At 38.6% G+C, this 27528-nt stretch overlaps 1 protein-coding gene across 3 annotated transcripts in view; it reads left to right on the forward strand.

Moving 5' to 3' along the window:
- Positions 1-22670, forward strand: part of APOO (apolipoprotein O) — a 34686-nt gene extending 12016 nt beyond the window's left edge. Inside the window, exons 6-11 of one of the 3 annotated variants that reach the window (XR_012996837.1) lie at positions 2477-2568; positions 8146-8253; positions 19265-19360; positions 20422-20444; positions 20919-20947; positions 22346-22670. Coding sequence is in view for 1 of the 3 variants with exons in the window: in XM_076356162.1 (XP_076212277.1) it covers positions 2477-2568; positions 8146-8253; positions 19265-19333 (269 nt within the window). In the remaining 2 variants the exon portion in view is untranslated. The remainder of the gene's footprint in view (positions 1-2476; positions 2569-8145; positions 8254-19264; positions 19361-20421; positions 20445-20918; positions 20948-22345) is intronic. The other 2 variants (XR_012996835.1, XM_076356162.1) reach the window with 2 other exon arrangements.
- The last annotated feature ends 4858 nt before the right edge of the window (positions 22671-27528 follow it).

Raw genomic sequence — 27528 nt, forward strand, 5'->3', positions numbered from 1 at the left:
GGAATAAATTATGGTAAAATACAGAGGTTCCTGAACTATGATACGTGTACAATTAGTTGTATGTTCAAGTTCCTTCCAAGTATTGCGTGTCCAGGCACAGAGCTGCTGCAGATGGTGATATTCAGCAAAAATACGTCTGAACTCTGGGTGTACTATAAATACATGCACGTTTTGTGCTTTAGAAATGTGAGACAGTTAATTTCATCACACTAGTTGAAGAAACTGATATGTTTATGCTTTCATAGAAATAAATGTTGTTTAAGAAATGTTAATTGTGAAAAAATATTTTGTGTTTGTATTGAGATATAGTAACACAAGAAGAAAACTTGTAAAGAACTGTAAAGTTCTAGAATTTAAATACTAGTGAGGACTTGCTTTGGATAAAAATACACCTTTGTGGGGCCCGTACATGTTGAACAAACTGGAAGCGTGTGCTTGGCTATGTAGAAATGGAAAGCATTCTGTGAATATATGCACTTATATATGCACTCCTCAAAATATTTAATTTTCCAGTGAAGATGATGAAAGCAGTACTCTTTTTTTTTCCTAGCATTTTTTTTTTAATGAAAATCAAGGTCTCCAACTTCACTCATTTGAAGTTCTTTCTCTTCAAATTCCTGCTTCTTGAGTTACATTGTTATGAATGAGATCAGCTTCCAGCCTTTACGACTGTAGCAAAACTGGGAGAGGGGAAAGTGCAGTCTTGGGGCTGGATCTGAAAGATTAGAGGGTCCTAAGTTTAATAAAAATCCCTCATAATACAAATGTCTGAGTTGTGAGTCTTTTAGGATGGAGCCGTAATTTTAAAACTTTTTGTCTGTTTATAGTTTACAATACTGGCTGTTATTTCCAGAAAGTATTCAAACTGTAGAAGGAAGTGCCCCTTAATTTTGATGCTGCAGAAAGTTAGAACTAAATGTCCTCTTTTTTTATCCCTTCCGCCCCTTGGTCTCACTGGAAAAATTGCCCTCTTGGAAGGTACAGATAAAATCTTCCAGGTCTAACCATAACACTTGAAGATGCAGCTGCCCACAAAGTAGAAAGTACAGTATTCAGAGTTTAATCATGTGAATACTGTGCAGTCGTCCAACTTGGTTTAAAATGCTGTTGAAGATAATTTGTTCTAACCTTGTTGAGTAGTACTGGAATGGACACGGGAGTATTCCTAAACTTCTCTCTAATGGGTTTCTCCAGCAGCTAGCAGCCTGCTGGAAGGCATTAATATCTTCAACTTTTACCTTTATTCCTGAAGTGATATTGTAGGCATGCTGATAAGCTATCGCTAAGGAAGATTTCGCCATTCCCAGAAATTCCAACAATAGTGTAGTTTTTCTTGTTGTAGAGATGCAATGAAGCTTGCCTTTTCTGTGCTTTCTTATAGCTAATTGGTACCAAGTTCCCTCTTCACAAGACTAGCAACATCGCTTTATGAATGTCTCGTTTACTGCGAAGTTTCTCGTCTCATCATGAGCATACGTTAGTGGAAACACTAAACACTTCTAATATGCATTTCCTCTTCAAAATTCATTATTCCTTTATTTAGAAGCATGTGTGGCTTCGCATATAGAACAGGCTGTTCTATGAGGAACAGAACTACTGCGTCCTGACTCCTGTACGTCTGTTCTATGACCTTTTTTTTCCTGTACTGCTTGCTTGTCTCCTTTACCTGCTCCCTTCTGTGTTCCTTTCTGACTGGATAAACTGCAGCATGCCCTGTAACGGATTCAGTGATGCGTATTGTCACTGGCTGGCCAGGATACACAACCTGTGGCCAGCTGTGATAAGAGGATGAACTTTTCAGGCAGTTAAATTATTTTAGACTTGTATAATTGAATAGAGAGTTCAAATTGATTAAAATGTTCAAAATTTGGTTGGGGACTCAGCAATAGGCATATAGCATAACTGTAAGTACTTTAGTTCAAAAGTACTTTCAAATGCTTTGCAAATTGCTACAGTGAATCAAGAAAAATTATTCATAAGAGCAGTTGTGGAAGAATCAATATTTGTGAGTCAAGGTAACTTATAAAGTTTGTATTGGAACGTCTCTTGTTCTGCTTGATGTATCAAAAGAATGCTATCCTAACCTTTCTTTGCCCGAGTTGTTCCTTTTAGTTTAGAAAAGAATATCAGTTGGTATAATTCTCTTAAATATCTCTTAACTGTGGCTTTTACTTCATTATTCAGTACTGAAATAAATTAAGTATTACTACAGTAAATATAGTTGTAAGGTAATTTTCACTATGGAAAGATGTTAATAAAAATATTCTCTTGAAAATGTAATAATAAAGAAAAGAATAATTACTGATCAGAGTAACCATGTTTCTTCAGAAACCAGTAGGACTGAACAGAAAATATGCTAAACTGTATTTAATAAAATTGTTTTGATTATAAATAAAGGGTAGGGCCATTCAGCTGTCCTGGTTAACATATACTCTAACAATGTTTTGGGTTTTTTGTTGTTGTTGTTATGAAACAGGCTCCAGAATAAAGAAGTTAGTATATCCTGCAGGTCTCATGGGTATTGGTGCCTCCATGTATTACCCTCAGCAGGCGGTTTCTATTGCAAAGGTCAGTGATGATACCTTTCTTTGGAGAAGTGTTTTTTACTTTGATTGTTGTCTCCTACCTTCAAATTAACTGGTAAGCCATTTTTAAAAGCCCTGTCAGTGTGCTTGGCACTTAACAAAATAATAGTTATTTTGTCAAAGAACATGCACTCTAGGCTGAAAGACAGTCAGATACTCTGTTTCTTTTACTGGCTGTTTTTTTTCCCCTGATATCTGCAATAGTGTCTTCAGTTTGAGGAACGTAATTTCCTTTCTGAGTCTCTCACGTAGTTATAAATTAACGTAAATATGCTTATAAGTGCAGTTTGCACGTTTACTTACAATACTAAGGAAGCCTGAAATATCTTGAGAGCAAATGAAAACAGCGTTTGAAAGAAAGAAAGAAGAGAAAAAAAAAAAGGGACATTCTATAGAGAAATCATAGGAACAACATTCTGAGGTAAACATTGTTATTGAAGTTTTATGCTTCTTGTTGGATAGTTTTTTAAGAAAGATAGCATGCACATTCTGGAATGGGGTAAGAATTCTGCTGCTTATTGGATGCCTTTCCTGTTTATGCATTTGTTGTTTCAGGCACATAAGAAACATGATAACTTACAGTTGCTTCAGTGGGTTTCCTGTGAAAGAAAGAAGTGAAGAGACCAGTCAATTGCTTACAGCCCCTACTGATGTCAGTTCATGTGCCTTGCTGTCCACACTTAATTGTACTGGCAGATTTCTCAGTTCTCCACCACGTTCTTTTTCAAATCCAGCTTTTAACCACTCATGGTGCACATATTTTAGTGTGTCAGAAATATTTTATATTTCAGGCTTTGGTAAATTGGCTATCCAGTTATTGGTACCTTGTGAATGACACTGAGATGACAGGATGAAAATGTGATTTTCTCAAGAACATATGATGTTCTTTGAAAACTGAAAGGTCATTGATTTAGGGAGAGTCAAAAACGCTGTGTTTGAACTCTGCCAGCATGGTGACACGCTGATCTTTGATGGAATCTTTTTTTAGTGCTTCCAGGATTCAGATGCTCTAAATACAGATAGTTCTGTTGACTTATTTTCAGGGAGTGAAATTTATGCAAGTGGCAGGAAAAAAAACATCAAAATTTAAGAAGCTTAGACATTTCTGTTGGAAACTGTGTATTGAAATTCTAGTTGCCTTCTGAACGGTGGAGTGGGAATTGATTGAATGGTGTTCAAACTGATGTTACTGTTGTTAAAGAAGCTCAGTTCAGTCTTAACTATGGATTTGCTACTAACAGCTTCACAATACCTTGTTTATTTTGTGAAAACTTTGAAGTGCATGATTGCCCTTTGATTAATTCACAGTTCTTAGTTTGACTGTAACAAAAAATCTGATATGAGACCATGAGCCTGAAACTTGACTGGAATAGGTTTAGCTTTGTTGACTTGGTCAGGACACTAGACATATGAGTTTGAAAACTTCTGTGGAGAGAGTGATATCCTAGATACTGTTTTGGTTCTTCTAATCTCTCTTGCGCTTTTCTTTTCTTAAAGGAGCAAAGTTTTAAGCATATCGGATCTTACTATCCATAATTTTATGCTTTAATCTGAAATTGGAAGCACTTTTATCTCTAGTAATTATTTTGAAATGTTTCATAGGCCTTTCAAAAAATTTCTGTAAGCCTAGAAAGGGATGCCGGCAGTGCAAAGCTCACTTGCCAAGTTAATAGAACAGTATAGGAAGTATTCTGGAACATAAATTTTAAATTTTTTATTTATTCTTAGGTTCTTTTTATTTTTCTTCCACATTTGAGTACTTCATCACTGCTTTTCCATTTACAGTGGTATAGTTCCCTTCGTGTGGTAAACTTTCAGATTTGACCATACTTTAAAAGACTAAAAAAGTTTTGGGTGTTGTTTTTTGTTTGGGGTTTTTTTTTCCCCTTCCCACCTTTATTAAAGACTTTCCATTGGAGAGTTCAAAATAAACACAGCAAAATATATTTGCAGTTGAGGTGCAACACTTGATGCATCTGTCTGAAGAAAAGTTTTTTTCTTTAATTAAAATGTATGAGTTGCTGAGTGAAGTTATAGCAACAGAGTTCATCGTTGCTAATAGGTAGTTTTCAGACACTGTTCATCTAACTGGAGGTGGAAGAAATGCACAGACTAATTTTTTTTTCCCTGCTTTAGTAATCATTCTAATAAATCACAAATTTGTAAGGGATTTATTTCCTCACTTCTAGTATTACTTTAATTTGTATAACTTTGAACAAATGGTCAGACTGTATATGTGGTAAGGGAACTGAATTTAAGACTAAAGTTTATTTTGTTCTGGTGGAACTTCAACTACTGTTTTGGAACTGTATTGCTTTCCAGCTAATCATAATACATTCAAAATATTTTGTATTTACTGTGGCTTATCTTCCATCTGGAAAAAACTTTCTATTATGAAGTTACTTAAATCAGTCTCTTTATCATTAGAATTAATTTTTGTTCCTTGTTATTAGAACTTCACAAATTTCCTAAAGTAGTATGTGTTATGCTTACCTTCTTCTTGAAAGAAAGAAAAGCTTCCTAATACGTGTTTCTTTCTTTGACAACAAACTAAATTATTTCTATGTCTTTTGAACCTAGACCTCATCCCTTGCCCAGTTCAGTCCATAAGGCATAAACAGTTGTATTGGCACAACTGAGAGCGTGACACGATTACAGGAACTGTGGGTTGAAAAGAAGGAGTTGGAGTCACTTGGTCCATGTTTGCTGCAGAATGAAATGCTTGTGAAATTGCACTATGACTACTTTGTTAACAATATAAATGTAGAAAAGCCAGCAGATTCTCAGTTTGGTTTCTCAGCATGCAATGTAGATAAAGCATTGCTAGCCATAATTCTGCTTGATGATCTTGACATATAACGTACGGTATAGTCAATATTATATGTTTATGGTCCTGTGTGGAATTAAAATATGGGAGCTTGTTTACATGCACATTAGGCCTTAGAGATGGCTGATGCTACCCCAGTAGCGCCTAGTACGCGTGTTTGTGGCCCAAGGTCACTTTCAAACTATTTCAGAGTCCCTGTTGAGAACCACTCAGTCTGACTTTTGAACTTGTTTGTTCAAATTTTAGCATACAAACTTACTTAGTGTTGAATTGAACAGAGGTGGTATTTTAGCATGTTGTAATTTAACACAAACAAGCTGGGAATTGTTACCTTCCAGAAATTAAGAATTCCAGATGACTGAATGGAAAAACTTGTCCCTCTTTGAAAGGAACTCTTTGTATGAATGTTGAAATGAACACTTTGAACAATTGAATGAACTGTTTGTATTATGATTGTTCCTTTTACTTTTCTTGGTTGGAACTGCCACTCCCAAGAATAGTGGTGGCAACTGCAGTACCCACCTGCTTCCTCTTCAACTGCACCATGAGAAAGAGAGGTATAAAACACAAGCCTAATGCATGACTCTTGTGTTGTGTTCATGAGAGGATGCATTGGTTGGTTATAAAAATTTCTTGGCTGTGTTCCTGTTGACCCTGTAACTTGCAGCTTACAGTCTGTCTAGAATTGTATTTTTCAACCCATGGGAGCTGTGAATGTGTGTGGGGGTCCCAGCTGTTGGGAGGTGTGTACAGTGTTGAAACATTGGTTGACTGTGGCAGACTAAACTATCTGGGTTGCCGTACCTTGTGATGTAGCTACTTTACTCCAGCAACGTGAATGACTGGTTTCTCATTTAGTGCAATTCATAATTCACTTGGTCATATGACTCCTATAATAAGAATATGTTTAAGTTTATTCTGTTAGGTATTTAGAGTGTTTTTAAGTATTTTAATGGAGTATTTTTAAGCAGGAACAAGAAAAGGCTTATGGATAGTTGTTGGTTTTTCTCATTTTGTGTTGATAGCTGTCCTCACACTGCAGACAAAAAGCACCTCTGTTTGTTTGTTTGTTTATTGTGGTGGTTATTCAGTCCTGGTAGGTTTGTACTGCTTGCACAACTGATAACTATTTTTCCAGATGAGCCATAGGCTCCTCTGACTTTCAAAACTAGTTTGTTGAAGTACTTGAGAATGAACACTCCTGATACTGAAAAAGAAGGTAACTGTTTATACCTGTAATGTTTGAATTGAGGGATTTTGGAGATTTAACACATTCATTGCTGGAACAGTTGGTGTGCTTTTTTCTGATGACATTTATCACCTTCAAATATAGAGAAAACTCAGTGCATCATACAGACTTGTTTATAACCAAAATACAACTGTAATTGTCAGATGTGGTGACAAATATGCTAGCTCTTCGTATTTAAAACAGCCTACGTTTTGGATTTAGTTGTAACTCGGAAATGTAGTTGCTGATTTGGGTTTGTTTTCTTTTAATTCTGATTATTAAATAGCCTCTTCTGTAAGGTAGTAACATGATCTCTGCCCAGAAGCACATCTCTGACCATTGTGGTACGTAACCGGTGTACTTAATTTTGTTCAGACAAACAAAGGGAAGTGGTTCTTTGTACCATGTGTGCCCAGTGGTAGAACTCCTTGGCACAGGATGTTGTGGATGCTAAAAATTTGCATGGGGTTCAAGGGGAAGTGCAACAAGTTCATAGGAGGGAAATTCCTTGGGCATTGTTACACACACAGAAATCACCTCTGGCTCAGGAAATCTCTGAGGAGCAAATTGTTGGAGACTGGAAGAAACCTAAAAATTTCATTCAGAAACTGTTTCAGAAACATCATTTATGCTTGCTCTGTTCTCGTAGTTTTGGTTTTCCAGCTTTGCCTGCTGTGGGAGATAGGGTGATACCTTCTTATTTCTTGATTTCATAAGTTTTTTAGTTTGATAGCTGTCTAGCTGGTCAAATTGTCCATTTTTGCTGTTCTTCATTTGTAAGAAAACTGATAGTGATATGAAAGTGACCTGAGCCTGGAGCTGTAAAAACCTAACACTCCCGAGTTTTAAAGGATGCTATGAATAGTACAGTTCCTATATCATGTAAGGGGAAGGAGATACTCTTTTGTTAGACTTAGGGATTTTTCCTTTTGTAAAATTACCTGTTGGTGTAATATAGCAAACACTGTCTTTCCTAGCTGTCTTCTGTTCTGAGAGTTGACAGCTGGTTATTCATTACAGCCATCTATCAGCAAATTAGGTCTTTCTTCTAAATAGCAAATAAAAAGAAACAAAGGGGAGTACTCTTACTGTTCTGTCAAAGCAGTGAAAATGTAAAATTGCAAAATAGTGACAAACTAAGTAGGGGATTTTTTTTTTTGGTCTTTAAAATGAGTATGGTCAAATTAAGAAATAATTTGCATATGTTAAATCTGTTGGAATGTCGAATACTAAGAAAACCAGAATTGTTTCCATGCAGCATAATTCCACCCCTTTTTATATAGATATATTTTCAGGTAGTCTTCAAACAGTTTTTTAGCAAGTTGGCTTTTCTTATTCCTCATGTGTCATTTTTTTCAAGATGTTTATTAATGCTGTACACCCTGAGCTTGAACAGGAAGATGTTAAAGATCTTGTGTTTTGACACGTCTTTCACTTAAACAAGAAGCAAAATAATATTTCCCAGATTATTAAGTTCATGCTTTCTAATATCTTGTGTTTTGAAGGTTGCTGGTACACAGCTGTATGACTGGAGTCTTCAGGGATATATTGCTGTAGAATCTCTTTGGAAGGATAATCCTAAGAAGAAGAAATCTGGGAAAAAAAGTGATAAGGTAAGAAGTCGGAGGAACTTGATTTCTGAATTTAGCACTGCATTTTCAGACAAAGAATATACGAACAATAGTGGTTTTTTTTCCACTCTAACTCAGCTTTTATTTCTAAGACAAAGATTTCATTCTATCTTTCTAAGCTGTGGAAAAATATTACGCTTATTTCAAGTTGAAGTTTCAGAAATGCTGTTTGGAAGTTTTCTTTAGTATAATCTGTTAAGTATTTAATAGGAAAGCTGGGAGTATTGTGGTTGGAATGCTAGGGATCAAGGCTCTTACAGTCTTGATTATTTTAAAAAATGAACTTTTTTTTTTTAAAAGTAATTTAATTTGACAAGCTCCATCTTAAAAATCTGGAATAACTTTTTTTTTCATTACATATCTCCTCTTTGAAAGAGAGAAAATAGAATCTTGTTTCCAATTTATTCCCTTTTTGTTTTTTTCCTTTGAATGTTCATGAATATTTGCTCTAGCATGATGATGTCATTGTGTGCTGCTCTATTAAATGTTACTATCTTGTCATAAAAACAACAGTTTATAGGGATATGCAGTTCTTAGGGTTTTAGTCATAGATAACTAGCTGTGTGGTTTAATACTTACAACCCTATTTTAGGAAACTTTGGTTTAATTGGTTCTCATCCAGAAGACTGCCAATAAAAATTGAGTTCTTTTGAATCTGATTTGAACTGGGCATCCTGGTGAGGTACCAAGTGCAGTCATTGCTGAAAGTTTCTGCTTTCTAGATTTCCAATTGTTAAACACTGTATGAGGGGTCAAAACATTCACATACGTGATTTTTTTTTTTTTTTTTTTTAGAATAACATTAATCTTTTTCTGTTCTACAAGTCCCTTTTTTTTTTTTTTTTTTGGTCTGGCATTACTGTTCTGTGTTAGGCTAAGCAGACTGATGTCTTGCCTTAGAGATGCTTGCATCTGATGACAGAGCAAATGCTAACATAATGGCTTTGTTTTCCAGAGTTTGGCAAGCACTGTGGTTTCTTTAAAACAGCATTTTTGAATTAACGTTGCTAATACAACTAAGTGAATGTCTGCATGCTTATTTTCAGTTTTAGAATGGAGCAGCTTTCCTTATTCCCCCTACAGAGCAGCTTTCCCTAATCCCCCTACACAGCATCAATGATACAGTATGATTTCCTTGCGTACTTTACTAGAGAAGGGAAGCCTTTTTTTTTTTCTCAGCACTCCCGTGGTCCATGCTTATACAATACCACCATTTTAAGGCATGTGTGCCTTTAGTTACTTTAAATCTCGATATCTCAGCAAGTGTGCTCTTCCATAGTTGATTTATAGTCGTCAAAGTAGTTGCTCTATATTTAAGTCATATTATTCAGTGTACATGAATGAATTTATCCTTGGTTTTGAGTTAGTGTTTGTATTGGTATCTAACTATTTGCTTATATGTTTGTGTGCGTTAAAGCAGTGTATATTAAGACTTTATATTAGATTTTTTATATATATATATAAAATGTATATTATGTTTCTATATAAAACCACAAAATGGTTGAGGTTGGAAGGGACCTTTGGAAGTCATCTGGTCCAAGCCCCTGCTCAAGCAGGGCCACCTAGAGCCAGTTGCCCAGTACTGTGTCTAGATACCTTTTGAATATCTCCAAGGATGGAGACTCCACAAATTCTCTGGGCAACCTGTGCCGAGCTCAGTCATTCTCACAGTAAAAAAAGCGTTTCCTGATGTTCAGAGGGAACCTCCTGTGATTCAGTTTGTGCCCATTGCCCCTGGTCCCATCACTGGGCACCGCTGAAAAGAGCCTGGCTTCCGTTCTCTGTGCACCCTCCCTTCAGGTATTTCTATACATGGATGAGATCCCCCCCCGAGCCTTCTCTTCCCCAGGCTGAACGGTCCCAGCTCTCTCAGCCTGTCCTCGTAGGAGAGATGCTCCAGTCCCTTAATCACCTGTGTGGCCCTTTGCTGGACTCTATCCAGTATGTCAATGTCTCTCTTACACCGGGGAGCCTAGAACTGGACACAGTACTTAAACTTTATCTGTAAACTTTAACTTAAACTTTAAAGTTCGTCAAACGTGATACACTACTGTAGTGAATTGTAGAGTTTTAGTTTTGTATATCTATAGTTGTTTACTTCTACAAATTGCTAGATGTTATGACCGGATAGTAATGTCCAATAGAGCAGTACCCAGTGACATCATTATGTTAGAGCAAATATTCATAAATACTCTCCCAAAAAAATCCTAAATAAGACTTTATTTTGCTGCTTCAAATGCATTTTGCATTCTCCAAAATGCTACCAAGTTTCAAAATCAGTGCAGTGTGATTAATGATATTAGCTGAAGATTAGCACTAACTTGTGAAGAAATGGGAACTTGTTTTAATGAATCATTTCGTTATGTAATGTCTTGATCATAATTTATAACCTGCCTGAAGCTGCTGGAGTTAAGTATCTTAATGATGTTTTTGTTTTTCATCTACTAGACATTTCTGTTACCCCACAGGAGCAAGCTGTCTTTGTAGTTGTACCTCTCTGATACAGATAAGCAAACTGACTTCTAGGAAATATACGTAGATTGCTCAGTGAAGCAGAGTGTGAGAGACTGCAGAACTGTGCCTGTTGATTAAATGTGTGCCAGGGAGAGCCTGTAAGGTTTTTAGGGAATTTTTTTAACTGCTACTTAAAGAAATAAAAGTTCAGGTGCGTAAGGTAAAGCTTCTGTGGTTTTAAATTCACTTCTAAACTCACTGCATCTTTAATTCCTGATTTCTAAGCAACTATGCTTGTTCTGTTGATAAAAACTGCTGCCCTAGCTGCAGACTGCTTCTCATCTCTTATTTCAGTTGTTTAATGTAGCCTTGCAAAACTAACAGGTGATTTGAAAACGACTTTGAACCAGCCGAAAGTCTTGGTCTTTTACTGTGGACCTCCTGATTGTGCCATAGCTCACAACTGGTGACAGTTCATACTAGGTTGACAATGATGTATGGCTTCCGGGCTGTTGTAAACCAGAAGTCCTATCTGACCAGAACATGTTATTTTCAACCCAGAGGCCTAAGACATAAGGGGGATAGCCACTGAGAGAGAGATGTTTTGGAGAGGCAATTGCACTTGAGTAGACTGCAGGTATGGGACCGGGTTCCCTAGGTAGGTCTAGGTGTGGGACTAGCTCCAAACAAGCTGGGTTGGAGAAATGCTCACGTGTCCTGTCCGTTGCTGAGTCTTATGAGAGTGGAGACTTTCATCAGTGGATACGCGTCCCGTATTGGCCCTAGGTGCTTCAGTAAATGCACTTGTATAGCTCTTTGAATAAACAAAGGTTAGTTAATCATACTGTACCTTTCCTAAAACCTAGGCTGTCAAAAAGTATCTCAAAAAAATAGGCAACATTAAAATATTTCAGAAAGACAAACTGACAGCATCAGTAAAAATTAGCTGAGCTTTTTATTTTATTGTATCCCAGGCTTTCAAAGGGAAACATGTGGTTGTTATTGGAAGGCAAAAACTTCTGAAGCTTTCATCTTATTATAAGGCTTATTCAAGCACTTGCTACCTCAGCAGAAAAACAAACGACATGCAAAACTGCAGCGACCACTAAGTAAACACACTTCTTCCTCCTTGCAGAATCTTTAAATCACACCCCTTAGTTGCCAAAATATGTTACTTGCCCAAAGGAGTGAAATGCCACTGGGTGGTTTCCTCCTGAAGTTCATCGAATTGATCAGGTATTGTTAGTGTTAACTGTTGCTATTTAACTTCATGGATTAGGCAAGGTACAAAAATCCCGTGACTCAAATGAAGAAGCACTATGCACTTGATGAAATTGCCTGCATTTCAGATGTTCAGTGATTTCTTGCCACTGGAGTATGCAGCCTCATTGTTTCTTTGTCCTCTGAAGTTGTTGAAGAGAGGGTGTTGCCTCCCTGGGGTCTAGAGAAGCTGAACAGCAGTTGTAAAAAGTCACATGCTTTTGAAGTCACTAGAATGTGGACTGAAAAGTATTTCTAATGGAAGAAGTCTGCTCTGAAACTTCCTTTTGGTAAAGCAGAGTAAAATACATAGTTGAGAATTTGGGAGGGTAGGGGTGGGTTTGGGTTTTTTTTGTTTGTTTAGTTGTTTTGTGGGTTTTTGTTTTTTTTTTTCTAAGATAGTTTTACAATGTTCTATCAGGATGTGGTCAGTCACAGTTAATAATGAAAACCTCTACCTTCTTTTATGCATATAAGCACTGGTGTGTCCCTAACATGAGATATGAGAGGTGAAGTTTACCCTAGAAAAACTTTTTCAGTCTGTCTCTAATGCTGTGTAGTTATACTAGTGCCAAAGAGTACTTTTTGTTCATACAGATGATTAGATCCTCCAAATCAGTATCAACTTTTCCAGCAAAAGAATTTCTGTTATAAGCTGTATTTTTATTGGAGCTTTTACTGATACAGAAGTGTCATGGAAGAAAGTAAATACGTCTAACTATCATGCACTAAAATTAGCAAAGCATTCTAGGAGAGATTCTGGGACTTCTGTCTTAATTTGACAGCCCTGTGACAGAATTGGGTTGTTTTTGTATATTTGTTTCTTACTGTCGTACTAGGCAGCTAGATTCCTTAACTAGTGAAAGCAAATATAAATGTTATTCTTGAGTTGTTGTTTGTCCTGATTTCGGCTGGGATAGAGTTAATTTCCTTCCTAGTAGCTGGTATAGTGCTGTGCTTTGGATTTAGGATGAGAACAATGTTGATAATACACCGATGTTTCAGTTGTTGCTAGGTAGTGCTTACACTAGTCAAGGACTTTTCAGCTTCCCATGCTCTGCCGACTGAGAAGGCTGGAGGGGCACAAGAAGCTGGGAGGGGGCACAGCCAGGACAGCTGACCCAAACTGGCCCAAGGGACATTCCATACCGTGTGACGCCATGCTCAGTACATAAACTGGGGGAAAGCTGGCCGGGGGGGCCGCTGCTCAGGGACTGGCTGGGCATCGGTCAGTGGGTGGTGAGCAATTGCACTGTGCATCACTTGCTTTGTATATTCTTTTATCATCATCATCATTATTATTATTACTATTTTATTTTATTTCAATTATTAAACTGTTCTTATCTCAACCCACGAGTTTTCTCACTTTAACTCTTCGGATTCTCGCCCCCATCCCACCGGGGGGCAGAGAGGAGTGAGCGAGCGGCTGTGTGGTGCTCAGTTGCCAGCTGAGGTTAAACCACGGCATCGTTACAGCAGATGTAACCCATTTCGTGAAACCATGCCAGGCAAAAGATGTTATTTTTTTTGTTTTTGTGACATTCACTCTAGCATTTTCCTGTTGCTACACAAAGGATTCTTGCACATAGTCAAGCAATATATGGGTGGCTCTTCTTGGCTTGTGTTAATTTGTTATGTTGCTCATAATTTGTTTGATAGTCATAGGTACCACAGCTGTGCATAACTTCATGTTTGTGCAGCAATATGTCATTAAAATAGATGTGGTATGTTAATTTTCTGAAGGTTTTATGGAAAAAAAAAACCAAACCTGTGCCAAATTGAGGTCATATCAACTGCAATCTAAGTTCTGCCAAGAAAGATGAATTCCAGGACCTTCTGCTGCTACGTTTCAAAACACTGTGGCTGGAGCGCCTCCATAGACCAAGTCTGTCTGATAAGGTTTTGAATATGCTGTTTACAGTATAGCATTCTGGTATTGTGAGGCTGGCTTGTTGAAGGAGCCAGCTCTTCAGGATGTCAGGATGAAAGCCCTCTGCTAAAGCTACACAAGTACCATAAGTAAAAAATCAGTGTTCACATTTGTTATTTCCAGAAGGATGAAACATTTTCCTAATACGGGACAGCAGGAGTAGTTATTCAGCTTCTGCATACTTTATCTCGATATAAAGTTGACAACTTTTCTACTTCTTCCCCCAGGTAGAGGAGATGGTAGAAGAAATGTAACCATCTTGTTGGCAGGCCAGGAATATTTTAAGGGTTTTATCTTCTGAAAATCTTTCGCTTACTTGAGTGATCTTTACTCACAAGAAGTAGTTCCATAGAAATGAGTGGAACTGGTGTTAACATTTATATCATCAGGTTGTAAATCCTTAGGGGAAGCGATAGTGAAATGGAAGATGTGTTCCTCAAACCTTGTTTATCTTAAACTTAGTTTGCAAAATTTGTAGAGAATCATACCAACTTACGCCTTTATGAAGTTTTTTAGAATGATGCGTCTGAAACCCTTTTGAGTAGCCTTTAGGCGGCATCAAACTTTCATTAATGGGGTTTTGCAATTATGAAAGCTAACACCCTGCATTGCCTTCAGCTAGTCTTTGTGAGTAACTGGTCCCTCTGCTCTGCCTAATAAGATCATAGTTCGTGCAAGATCATACTTTTCTACATTTCTTTTCTGCTACACTTTTTTGCCTTCCAGTGCCTACAACAGTGTTGAACTAGCTGAACTGTTAAGCCAGTGAATTGCAGCTTCTTTCATTTTTCTTTTCTTGTTCGCAGCGATCTCTGTTTAATACTGGCTGAGTTTATCAGCTTTAATACCTGTTCTTAGATCAGAGGGATGGATGAACCATAGCAGCTTGAAGATTTTGTGCAACAGCGTGAAGTTAAGGACTGTGGTTTTACATACAAAGGAGTATAACTTCTTTACAAGAAAACTGCTTAAAGATCAGTATTTCAGAGCCACAGTTCAATATGTACCACCTGTAAGTTTCTAACAATCAGGTCCTGTTTGTCAGTCGGCTCATTTGATGTTTATTTTTATGAAATGCAGCCTTTTTGCCCTTCCTCTTCTGCCTCTGGTTTGGATACTTCCATAATTTGTACTGTTGTATTGTGCTGTAGGGTTGTTAGCTCTCATACTATAATGACTTCGTCTTCAAGTGACAAGGGCATGTGTTAGGGCACCAAGTCACTTAAACTCAGATTTTATTTCAGCCAGTGAGCTAATATGTACTGAAACACATAGAAAAACAGTTTTTTTGGGGTTTTTTCAGTTAGTTCTCACTTTGTCTTGTCTTTATACCGCTCAAAGACTTTTGCTGTATTTTCACCTATTCTGGATTCTTTCTCTTCCCCCAACATGGAATCAGGCACCCATTGTTTTCACTGAAGTGGCTGAAATGTGAAAAACCAGAACAGCACTAGAACTCTAAAAACACTCTCCTTTTCAGGTCTTGTTCCTTTCTTCATAGGTGTGCTCTTTCGCACTTTGGTCCAATCAGTAATAAGATCTTACAGAAAACTGATGGGTTTTTTTTTCTTTTTTTCTTGCTGTCTGTCATTTGGTGGTTTAAACAGCTTCAGAGATTGAGAGAAACTCTTGCAGCTTATTGTTAGGTTTTCATTCCTGCCCGGTCTGTTGATAGAAATCACCTGTGACTTACCAATACTAATATATATTTTTAACCTCTCTATATATATTTATTACACATATAAAAATCTATAAATATTAAAAATATAGCTATATCTATATAGCTATCTTTCAGTATTTTATTAATTGTTAGCTGGTGACAGAGTGCTGCCAAGTGCAAAGACTGCTCAGCTTTGGGCTCTTATTTCCTGCGCTTGCTGAGAACAAGCATCAAGGAAATTGTGGACCTGGCTTTTCCTCACCTGAAAGCTCTGGTGGAAGTTGTGCTGTCAGTGGCTGACTGGGGAGCTTTACCATAAGCATCGTGGATTGTGACCATAGCAAACCTTAAATTGTGTTTGAAGAGGAGAGTTTTTAAGTCACGTGTGTTTTGAGCATCTTTCAAAACCCAGCATAAGCAGCTGAGAGAGCTTCTTTCTACAGAATGCTTCTAAGACTTGTCTTTGGTAGCTTCTGAACAGACAAGCAAAAGTTTGGTCATCTGAACTAAAAGATAAATGTCTACTTCTGACAGAAAATACTGTTCCCTGTTATACGCTCTCCTTTTATTGTTTGGTAGTAAGAACAACAACAGAGTAAAACTTGTAAAATTGGATCCTTAGTTTGGGCTGTGGTGAATTTAAATGTGTTAGAGGTAGGAAAGACAGAATCTACTCCACAAAGTTGAGTTTTTTAGGGCAACTTAAGAGTAATATTTTTAGAAGTGCTTCATATTTCTAAGAGAGTTAAGTTCAAGCTCAGCTAAAAATAAAAGATGGAGAGTAAGTTATTGATTGACTAGGGAGGATGAATAAGGTAAACCAGTGACGTTCTCTTTATTCTAAGCAATACATTGCAAACAGAAGAGGACAGGAAAAAAGGTAAATTATTAATCTGTGAGCCCAGATGAGCCTTTGTTTTTCTTTTGCAGCTGTTGTTTTTTTTCTGGTGGCCAGACTCTACCTTTCAAGAGTTTTCCATAAGCATAAGAGAGATGTATACCTACCTTTGGAGTTATAATTTCTAAGGTTAGGTGCTAGTGTAAAAGGACCTGGCCGTCTGCAAGACTTTCTCAGAGGGAGCAACAGAAACTAACTTCTGCATTAGACTAGGCTGTAATGTGAGAAAAAAGCCACGCCACATTTGGGTTTTTGACATTAGGCTAAGTTGATTTTGGGCATTTTTCTCCGTATTGAAGGAAAATTTTCACAGAAATCATTGCATTTTTTTTCAGTTTGTAATTTCAAATTGAGGTCTCAATGTATCTCTGTTAGATACTGTGAGCTAAGTTGGGGTGTCTTTTAACCACTCATGTACTGAAACCTTACAAAAAGCATTGTGTACAGTCGCCTTAGTTCCAATATTATTTGCAATTTCAAATAATGATTTTTTTGAATTTTTTTTTAATCCCATGGAATCCCAATGTATTGAACACTTTACTAATGAATAAGTTATGGAGATTTCTTATCAGTCACCTTTTGGTTGAAACTGTCAGATGCGTAAGAATGCTGCAAAATATTTCCCCTTCTGCTGTGGGATAGAGCTCTGATGCATGAACTCCTCTGGCCACCCAGATATATTATGGGGTGGCTGTGTTGAGCCAGAAAGTAGAAAGACCATCTTGAATAGGTGCCTGCTTCTAATGATGAGAGGGCATCATGGCACAGAGGCAGCCTGTCTTCTGGGTCATTGATCTAAAAACGTTTTTTACTTCTGATCTGGTTTTGAGTGTGACTAGAGGACCTTGACACTTTGTTGTAAAATTAGGTGTGTTTATGCCCTGTGCTAGCTCAAAGGACGTCCTTTTCTGGCTACCCATATTACTGCTTGATCAGTCTCACTCAGGCTCACTGTTTACGTAGTGGGCACATACAGTGGATGGAGTTAAAAGAACTTCTTAATTGCTAATTCAGCAAATGAGTTTGTGTGAGGGATGACCGTTTAGCAGTGGATTGACTTGAATTAAATAACTCGGGCTTAATAGAGCTAGTGAAGACAAGCCCTGTGATGAGATCTACTGAGCTTACAGAAGCAAAGGAACTGAGCAAGACCTCTGTTTTCCTGTACGTTTGTGTGTCTGTGTGTGTTGCTCTAGGGTTTTTTCCCCCTTTCAGGACAAAAAAAAAAAAGCTTACCTAGATGGTATTTGCTTTTTACAAGTTAAAACAAGCAAGTGGAAAAACATAGAAAACTCTGTGAACAACTTATTTTTAGTTCATTTGTTCACGATTGAGTAATCCCTGAGACGAGGCATTGTGAGTCAGATTATTCATTATAAATTGTAGTAAAATGTCATAACTTGCAAGTTCCTGTACAAGAAAATTACGGAGTAGATCATTATTTTGAAATGGGTGTGGTTTGTGGATGTGATTTCTTATACTATGAAATATCCAGGATAGTGATGAAAACAAAATGAGTTTTTGAAAGAAAGAATTACCTTTTAAAGGTCTTGCTGGGCATATTTTGAAAAAGAAATTTAAGAATTATCTTCATAATTGAATCTTGATGTATTGAGTCCCTATCTCCAGCGCAGCATATGCAGGGTCTCATGGACTCGGTGCCTTATTCGTGGTGTTTAATTTGTGCTGGGACAAAAATTTGACCCATCCTGTGAAATGTTTATGCTTTCCAGTCTCTTCTGGCTTCTTTTGTTACACTTTCCATCACATTTAAGTCATATTGGTAAAAATATCTTTTTACAATAAAAAGAAAATGCCATTTAATTTTCACGTGTAGAATTTAAGAATAATTGAGGCTGGGCGTGACCTCTGATCACTTCATCCAGCCCCCTGTTCAAAGCAGAGACAGCTTCGGAGTTAGATTTGGTGGCTCAGGCCTTGTGCAGTCAAGTGCTGAATATTTCCAAGGATGGAGATTGAAAAAGTTCTCTGGAAAACCTGCTCCAGTGCTTGATCAGTGGTGTGATACATTCCCCCCCCGCCCCGCTTAGATCTAATAGAAATTTGCCATGCTTCCGTGTCCTCTTGGTGTGAACCTCTGAGAAGAGCCTAGCTCTTCCAAATATGTAAATGCCTATTAAGGAACTGTGGATAGCAATTAGGTTCCCCCTTTGTCTGGTCTTCTCCAGGCTGAACAGACCCACGTCTCTCAGCCTGTCCTTGTATGTCATCTGCTTCAGTCCCCTAGCCATGTGTGTGGCCCTTTAAGTATTTTCTTTTATTGATAAGTATTTAAAACTATAACCAAATGCCTGTTCATTACAGCATACTTGGCAAAGAGATAGACCAGACGCTCTAACAAGCCTCTCTTCATTCTTTGATTTCTATCATTTATTTTGGGGAAAGTGTGAGAACACTCTCTCAAAGGATACGTACTAAAAGAGACCTATTGTATAAATCCACACAGAATTCAGAGTATGCAAAATAGCAACTACTCTGTGGGAATTTATCCTCTGTTACTAGTGCAGGCAAGATGAGTCAATTAAAGCATTTCTGTTGAACTACTTGTTCTTTCAAATCCTTTAATTGCTCAGCTAACTACAGGAAGACTAAAATCTAGAAACCTTTTGGGAGAAGATCATATTTGAGTATATTATACTGAATTAGTCTCATCAACCACTTGATTTTGCAAGTTTTTGTTTCAGCTTTTGAAGAGGGTTTCTGTTCTAGCAAAAACATTAATCATGGATTGCCTCAATTGAAATTTTGTGCATATTTTTCCCTCCTCAAGGGTGATGCAGATAGTGACAAGCCCTTGGAAATCCATGCTGCTTCAAATGAAGAGCGAGCCCCGAAGTAGAACACCAGATCACTTGGCATCAAACAGGTAAAAGATAAAGACTGATAACAGTATGTGGCTACAGCAGCAAAATAGCCTGGAAAAGCTGAACATTTGCAAGTTTGACTTGTAGTTGTCTTCATATTGATGAAGAAAGAGGGGAAGAGAAGTAATAATTTTACTCATCTTAACATTTCTCAAGAATATGAGCGCTCCTTAACGCTATTTAACTTATCTAAATTCTTCATCTTTAGAGCATAGCAAGTAAATTTATGTCTCTTCCAAGGGTTCTGAGTTAATTTAGCAAGACCTTGATAATGTATTGGGTTTTTTTCCTCCTTCCTGTCCCGTTTCTGCCCCCCGTACCAAAAACCTCTTTGCCTTCTTTGTCACACCTGTGCAGGTATGAAGGGGGGGAAGGAAACCTTTCTCTAAAGATTTGTCAATGCCAGGGTACAGCATTATCTTACAGCCTGTAACAGTCCACGATGTGTTGACCTTTCATGTTGCTGCACCTCCCTAATGAGCATTCTTCATCAGTTGGGAACGAATGATGGAGGAAATGGAGGCAGCGTTTCCCAGTTCTCCGAGCCAGAAACTCGAGTTGAGAAGCCAGTTTTGTTTCTGACTTGGCCGCTGGGCTGCTTTCTAAACTCAAGCAAGTCCCGTGATTCTTACAGTTTCTAGAAAAGCAAAACAAAAACACCTTCTCAACTTTTTTAAGATGGCTCAATTTCATAGGACAAAAAATGCTCTTTATTTGAGGCTTGTTATTACTAATGATAATGTAATTGGACATAATTTGGTACAAAATCAAATGTCTACTCTGCTATCGGTTGATAAAGGATGTCTTTTCTGAATGTGTTTTCTAGTTGCTTGTCTTTGCCCTATATTATTTTCACATTATGTTAAAGACTTATTTTTCATCAGAAAGTAATCCTAGCGTTGTAGGGACTCCTCATTAATTTTGTATGCAGTGTTCCATTTACCAGTAAAATTCTTTCTTTTCCTAACTGCCAACTGTGTAAATAGAGTCTGGATTTAGCAAAATGCACCGATTTTTTTTTTTTTTTCTTCCATGCATCATCACCGGTCACAAATGTTTGCAGATGTGATGGAACGTACACATCTGGTGAGCAACAGCATTCCACTGTTACACAGTCGGCTTTAAAAGCAAAACTAGTTTCTAATGTTGTGTTTCCCTTAATGTATTTTTAATTGCTTATAGCTAATTCTCACAAGGGCAGAAAGGTATGTTGGCTGGCTGATTTACTGACTATATTAGTTTTTCCTTCAGACATATGAATATAAAGTCTTCAAGAATACGTGTGTTTTCAAAGTATTTTATAAAATAGCCATGTAAAATAAAAATTTAAAAAAATAGGAAGAACAGTTTTGTTTTGAGTAAAAATACCCAGGAGAACCAAGAGGAAGAAAAGCTTCTCTAAAATTCACTAAAATATTGTGCTTATTGTGAACTAGGACAGAGCTACTAAATGATAAAAAGCCAGGAAAATTGAACTTTCGTTTATGTATGTGGGATGCTGTACAAATATCAAGGTGCATTAAAAACAGAAACCTGTAAATGGCTTTTATTTTCTTTTAGCATTTCTTACTACGTGAATATAATTTCTGGTAGGTCATTATTCACTTTCTGAAATGCTAGTGCTTTTTGCTTAAGGCACATTTTCTTTTTAAGGGGGGGTGGGTGGAAGGAAAGGAAGAAAGCTGTCAGGAAGACTTATACTAAAGTTGGTATCCAGACCCTTTGTCGTCAGGATTTTAATCACAAATATACTCATGCTATATAAGTAAGTTTTGAGGAGAACCTCACTAACAGCTGCTGTCTCAGATGTTCTACTGTCTTTGTTTTTAAAGAGTTAAGATAATTGCTTAGGTGCTTAAAGTACCTGGGTGCTGCTGGTTTTGAAATCTGCTTGTTTTGCCACATGTTTCTGGAGGAGATGCATAAATGCAACTGCTAGATTTTTGACCTAGAGAAACCAGATGGTGAAAGTTCAATTCAGTATCAATTTTCAGCTGTTCTGCGGGGGTGGTGATTTGTTACTTCTGCTTGAAATCAAATCCAGTTATTTAACTCCATACCCAAGTCCAGATGTTTTGTTGGACTTGGGTGATCCCAAACATTGGAGAATGCTGCTGTGATCTTTGAAAAGACAGATTTGTTTATTCTGAATGAGATCAGTCCTGAAAGTCTCACTGTATTTTCAACTGTTGGCAATATTCCTAGTTGAATCTGCTTACTAAAATAAATACAATCTCATTTTCCTCATAAAGTTTTGCCACAGCATGGGTCTTTGATTTGTGAATGGTCAGCCAAGGACAAAATCACTTCGGGTTGGAGACAGTAACATATTTCTCCATTCCAAAAAACAGCAGCTTTGCAACTCCTTTATTATATTACATTTGTCATCAATAATTATATGCAAACTACAGCTCAAAGCACATCACATCATGGGAGAAGCAAGCTTTAATTTTATCCAGCTGTTGTGCTTAAGAGTTGCATGGAAGTGACGTGGCTTTGTTTTTCCATGAAGACAGCATATCTCACTTTCACTGTGTTCAGGTTCTATATTTATGTAATTCCATTTCTTCGAGTTAAATTACCCTAGCTTTACACTAGAGTCAGTGAGATTAGGAAAAAATGCAATTGACGGGAATTAAAAAGAATTCTATTTGAGAAAGTTAGTTTATTACACAAGATTCCAGTTGGTGTTTTGTTGCTATGAAGTGTTCTTTCTCTTTTATATTTCCATACAGTTCAATGAGTTCTCTAGAGCAGACATAATCATTAGTGCTCTAATGTCAGTAATATGAAGAGTTAAATCTCTTTACTAGAAGTAAATTGGTATTGAGAATTTTCTTTGACGTGGCAAGTTGATCAAAATCTGTTTGAGGAACAAAGTTTTAATTGCACTTTGACAACGGGGAGAAAAGGCCTATGGTATTTAATTCTGCTTTCTTCCTTCCTCCCTCTCCCCCTTATCCTCTGTCCCCTCTCCTTGCTTATAGGTAAACGAAAAATATAGATATGAGCAACAATTTCCCAAGAAAAAGAGGAAAACCGTCTGAATCCGTTTTGATTTTGAATGTGACTAATCTGCCTTCTGCCTCAGGAAAGACTGACAGTGTGCTGCTTGGGCTTCTGGTGTGGAATCTGTGAAAGGACACTAAGTATTTTGGGTCAGTCCTGAGACCTTGTCCTCAGTTCTGCAGTGGGACTCAAGTCTGCCCATGCTTGTCCCATTGCAGGATCAGCGTTGCAAGTAGCAAGTCTCAAAATTCCTCGGTCTCTTGTTATTATTTATATATAAAATAAAATTCCAGTTACACAAAATGGTCCTTTTTTTTCCCTCCTCTTATCTTCTTTAAACTCATGTATGTGACACTTGCACAATACGTGAAAGGTTCTCGAGATGCTGTTGACAACGCCTGTATTTTTTAACAGTGAGGAAAAGCTTAAAGTAGCATGATGTTTTGGCTAACATTAGTTAATAGAATTACGAATGAGAAAAATTACAATGACTCTTGTGTTTTGTCTGAGTCGCCCCCTCCTTTCTATACAAATCTTCTGCCTCATCAGTGCCAGCGGGAGGTATATAATGAAGCATCTGTGAGTTCCTGTCTAGTAGATGGATGGGAATGGAGCTGTTAACGTTCTTGTTTTTGCTTGAATGCACAGCTCAGTGGGAACCAGAACGTTACGGTGGTGGGAACCAGCTATAGAATAACTTGGCTGTTTCCTTATTCCCAGCTAGGGGAGGGGAAGCAAAAGTGAAGCGAAGGGAAATACAAAAGGATTTCCAGCATTTTGAAATCTCTGCACAATAAAACCCTTTCATCATTTGTTCGCATTTCCATGAGTCTCTCTTTTTGGGGCGTGATGCTTCACAAGTTACTGTAATCCAAGTAGCTCAGAGCATTTAAAGCTCTATTGGTGACTCTTAAATGTTCCTAAATTAATCAGTAAATATGAGGACTGGGGGAAGGGTGGAATTAAATGTGTGCTTGTATGATATGTTAACTTTCTACAAAGATCAGGGAAGAAAAGACAAATCATATTCAAAATGCTTTTAAACATCTTTGTTATTACTTGGTTAGGTATTCTGGCTGAGCATATTCCACAAACCTTTAGAGAAAAACAAACAGACCTTGGCAATGCGAATACCAGTCTGTGTGGGCATTATAAAACAGGCCAACTCTTTTTTAATACAGGCATAAGGCATGTGATTGCCTCAGGCAGAAGAACAGAATCTCCCAACGTGTTCAGTGCATGTTTTTGATTGTTTTAGGCTGGTAAAGATGGGTGTTGATTTAGGAAAGGGAGCAGAGTTCTTGCGTGGGGTTTGGGGTGTGTGTATGTTTTGGTTTTTTACTTTAGCTTCGCCAGCATAGTTCAAACAGGCTTGGGAGGATCAAAGTAGTGTTTTTGTCAGTAGTGGAAAGGAAAACTGGGAGATATCTGTCATAGCTGTAACTGCTCTGTTACACCACTCTTGCAATACAAGCATAGATTTGTTTCTTCCCTTAAAGATAGTCCTTCACTTACGCATTCTCATATCCTAGAGAAAATGATTACCATTGAGTTAGGAATACAGATTTAGATGCCTGTATTTTTTTCGGTAGTATTTGGCATATGCCACATTGGTATTTAAGAACATAATTACTTGATAATGCGGGTATTTTCACTCCTAGACTCCACCAAGATGTGCTTTCCTCATTCTCCTTTTTGATGCAGTTGTTAGCCGTTCTGTTTCTTTTTACTGCCTCTGAGGGCAATGTGAAACTTTTCATGTCCAGGCTGTTTCATTAGCTAATCCTCATTCAAACACAACAGCTTTTAATCTTTATTTGTTTACATAGACATGTGTGTGCGTGTTTAGAAGATCCTGGGTTAAATAAGTATCACTTGACTTAAATGCTTTTTACTCGATCACATCTTCATACTGCATATTTACACTGCTGCTTAAAAACGTCTCAAATGATAGACATCAAAACAGAATGCTTTTATCTAGCAGGAAGTGACTGCCTTGGAGCACCTGCATACACACATGATGAGGAGATGGTTCCAAAATGTGAGCAAGAGAGCCCTAACTGAAATCCTTTCCGTATGTCTTCTGGTTTTTACAAGTACAGGAAATAAAAAAAAGTTTCATGCTGGTAAGAGTGCAGGAGATAGTAAACATTCGACTCACTTGGCACAGACTTTCCTAATGAGGAACAGGAGAGCAGTTGACCACAGTTCGTGTGTGTGTGTGTGTGTGTATATATATATATATACATACGTATGTACACATACACAGATGCATGGAACTAATTTGTGCATGCATATGTTACCCACAGGCAAAGCCTGGCAAAAGATATTACAACATAAGCTAAAAATGGTATATTCCCCACCCAAATTTCACATCAACAGTTTGGTCATCGTTCCACTCGAAGCCTTTCAGCTCAGTAACTGGAGTCTGTGCAACTGAGGAAATAGTGTTCTCATCTCAGCGTCCTCAGCCATAGTGGCCGTTAGCAGATATGTTGGGGCCAGGTTGCAGTACTCTGGTAAAAACACAATCTTTAATCTCCGCAGCATGTGAAAATCATAGAAGTGGAGATCATCAGGCTGGCCTATGCAGCCCTCAATGCTGGGATGACAATTCCTGTAGGTAGTGTTAGTTAGGTCTGAGTAAAAGCGGGCAGCGTAGCCTCTCCTTTTGCTAGAAAGAGCATCACCAACCCGGAACAATCCTGTTAGCCCAGGTGAATATGCACAATCTTGCAGCCTTGAGTAAAACCACAGTATTTTGCCACAAGTGTTTATTGCAAAAATCTGGGTTAGACTCAGTGCTCTAACTGTAGAAGGCCCCAGACACAGACTTATTAGCAGAGGTTGTAACTGAAATGTTTTGGAGCATTCGTCATTGCATCTGTCACCTTCGAAGAGAGCTATAACTGCAGTACAATAAAGAGCAAGATTGATATGGAGGGAATCGTATTTTAGACCTAGAGAAAAGAATGCCCTGGGAGTTCAAGGGGCTGGCTACCGCTCTGTTCATTAGCCCTGGCAGAAAAATCTCAGTGTGAGCACGTTTGCTTCAGAACAAATATGAGCTCCTGCTGCATGCGTTTCTTTTTCCCTTTTTTTGTTTTGTAAAGGTTATTTCCGTACCTTCCCATAAATCCCAAGCTCCTTGTAAAGCCAGTTTTATCACAATAAACCGCTATTGACAAGGAGCGTTTTGGCTCTTCAGGTGTGCTGGGGAGGCCTGCATGACTTCCTGCTGGACCTTCCTGGATGTAGCATCCCAAAGCAGGGTCAGCTATTGCACCTGGATGGCCTGGCAGCTGGCTAGGTCAACCCCGCTGCGGAGTGTTTTTGACAGGTACAAAAACTTCTTGTTTACAAGGAAAACCTTTGATAAGAATATCTTAACTACAAAGCAGACCAGCAAAACAGAAAGGCCTCCTGGCCTTTTTTTTTGGATGCATTTAAAGGTCTAAATCAAACTATCACACAAAGCCAGTCAGTCACGTGGGCCACGTCCAGCTGTGGCAGGTAAGCTGGATGTGATGCTCCCTCACCAGGCCCCAGTTACTGAGGCATGAGCTTGTTATTGGTAAGCTTTGCTGGATCTTCTGGAGAGAGGAAGGTAGATCCCAGGTGACTTACTACTGTGTGCCTGGGAACAGCCATGCAGCAGCCTGAGCTGCGCTCGGACTCACGATCCCAGACTCTTTGTGCCCACCATGAAAACAGCAGTGGGGGCAATGGGACAGCTTGGTCAGGGAACTTATCTTTTTGTTTATAGTGTGGATATAAACCTGCACAAGACTCAAGAATTTAGTTTATCATAGAGACTAAAGCTAAAGGATGTGCTTTACATGTAGTCTGAGTGTCCGGATCTTGTTCAGCAATACCAACCTGAAGTTCGTAAGACAGCCCCATGAAGTAACAAGGTGGGTCACTTGCTACGCACTTTTTGGCAGAGACGACAGACGCTGCGTCGGGAAGGCTGTTGCTGCTGTCCTTTACCACTTGGGTTCATCAGTCCTTCTACCCAAGGAAGGTGGCCTGCAGCCCTGAGACCGCTGTGCAGATGAGCGCTGGAGAGCCCTCCATTTTAAGGTAGTAGTGAGATCAGCAACGGCATGCCTGAATATAAGAATAACCTCAAGAGGAGAACCTCATTTCACGCTTCTTTGGCTGTTAACGGTGTGAAGGCTACAGAACCGTACCACCCCCTGTACTGAAATCTTTCTGAATCTGGTGGTGTGTGTCGCGCTGCATCCGAATCTCCCAACACCGAGTCTTAACCTGAAGTACCTTCGCTCAACTGCAGGGCGCAGCACCCGTGCTTTTGAAGAAGTAATCTGTTTCTTTGAACTGAAATTGAGCCGCATCCAGCGCTTGGCCAGGAGTGCTCAGGCACCCCGCGAGCCTGCTGTGCCCCGGCTCTGCAGGCAGCCGGCTCGAGTGGCAGAGGAGGAAGGAAGGATGCCCCGAGCGCAGGTGTGCGGTGATGCTCCCTCTGTGCCAACTCACAGCTTTACCTGAGGGGCGTAGAAAAGCGCTCTCATTTTCCCAGCGTTGGGGGGGGACGCTGAAGCATGAAGCCAGAAGAGTCTTCGTGGCTGTACGCACGCACCAGCTAAGGGTTGTAGGCAGGCAGCTGCGGAGGCAACCCTCACCGCCGCAGTTTTAGCCTCTTTACTTTCTTTTTTTTGTTGTTAAAAATTGGGTACAGAAACACGTGGAGTTAGTGTATCAACCCACAGTGAAAGAAAAGGGATTATTCCCTTCCCCCCATCCCCTGCCCTAGATTAAGTTCACGAACGTCCTCTCTGTAAATTTAGCAAGCTTCAGACTCACTTCCTTTTGTAAGGAGACCTGAAAGAGCCATTTCCTGATTCGTACAGTGCTCTTGTATGCGCCCACTAAGTGCTCATTCATGCTGTGAATCATAAAGGTAACCTCCGGGCACTGGATACTTTGGTGTTGTACAGAAAAAAGAGTTTTGTTATTCAACACAGCACGCTGAAGTCATCTTTGCATTTACTGAGGAGCTGCACCAGTGGGTTTTTTTTGATCTTCTGTCTTAAAAGCATCGTTTACAAACTGCCTGAACTGAAACGGGCTGGTGAAAGCACCAAAGCCAGCCCAAAGGAATACATTTACTATCGTGTGCCAGGCTTGACACATTTTC

Source organism: Aptenodytes patagonicus, chromosome 1 (assembly GCF_965638725.1).
Source record: "Aptenodytes patagonicus chromosome 1, bAptPat1.pri.cur, whole genome shotgun sequence".
NCBI classification, from domain to species: domain Eukaryota; kingdom Metazoa; phylum Chordata; class Aves; order Sphenisciformes; family Spheniscidae; genus Aptenodytes; species Aptenodytes patagonicus.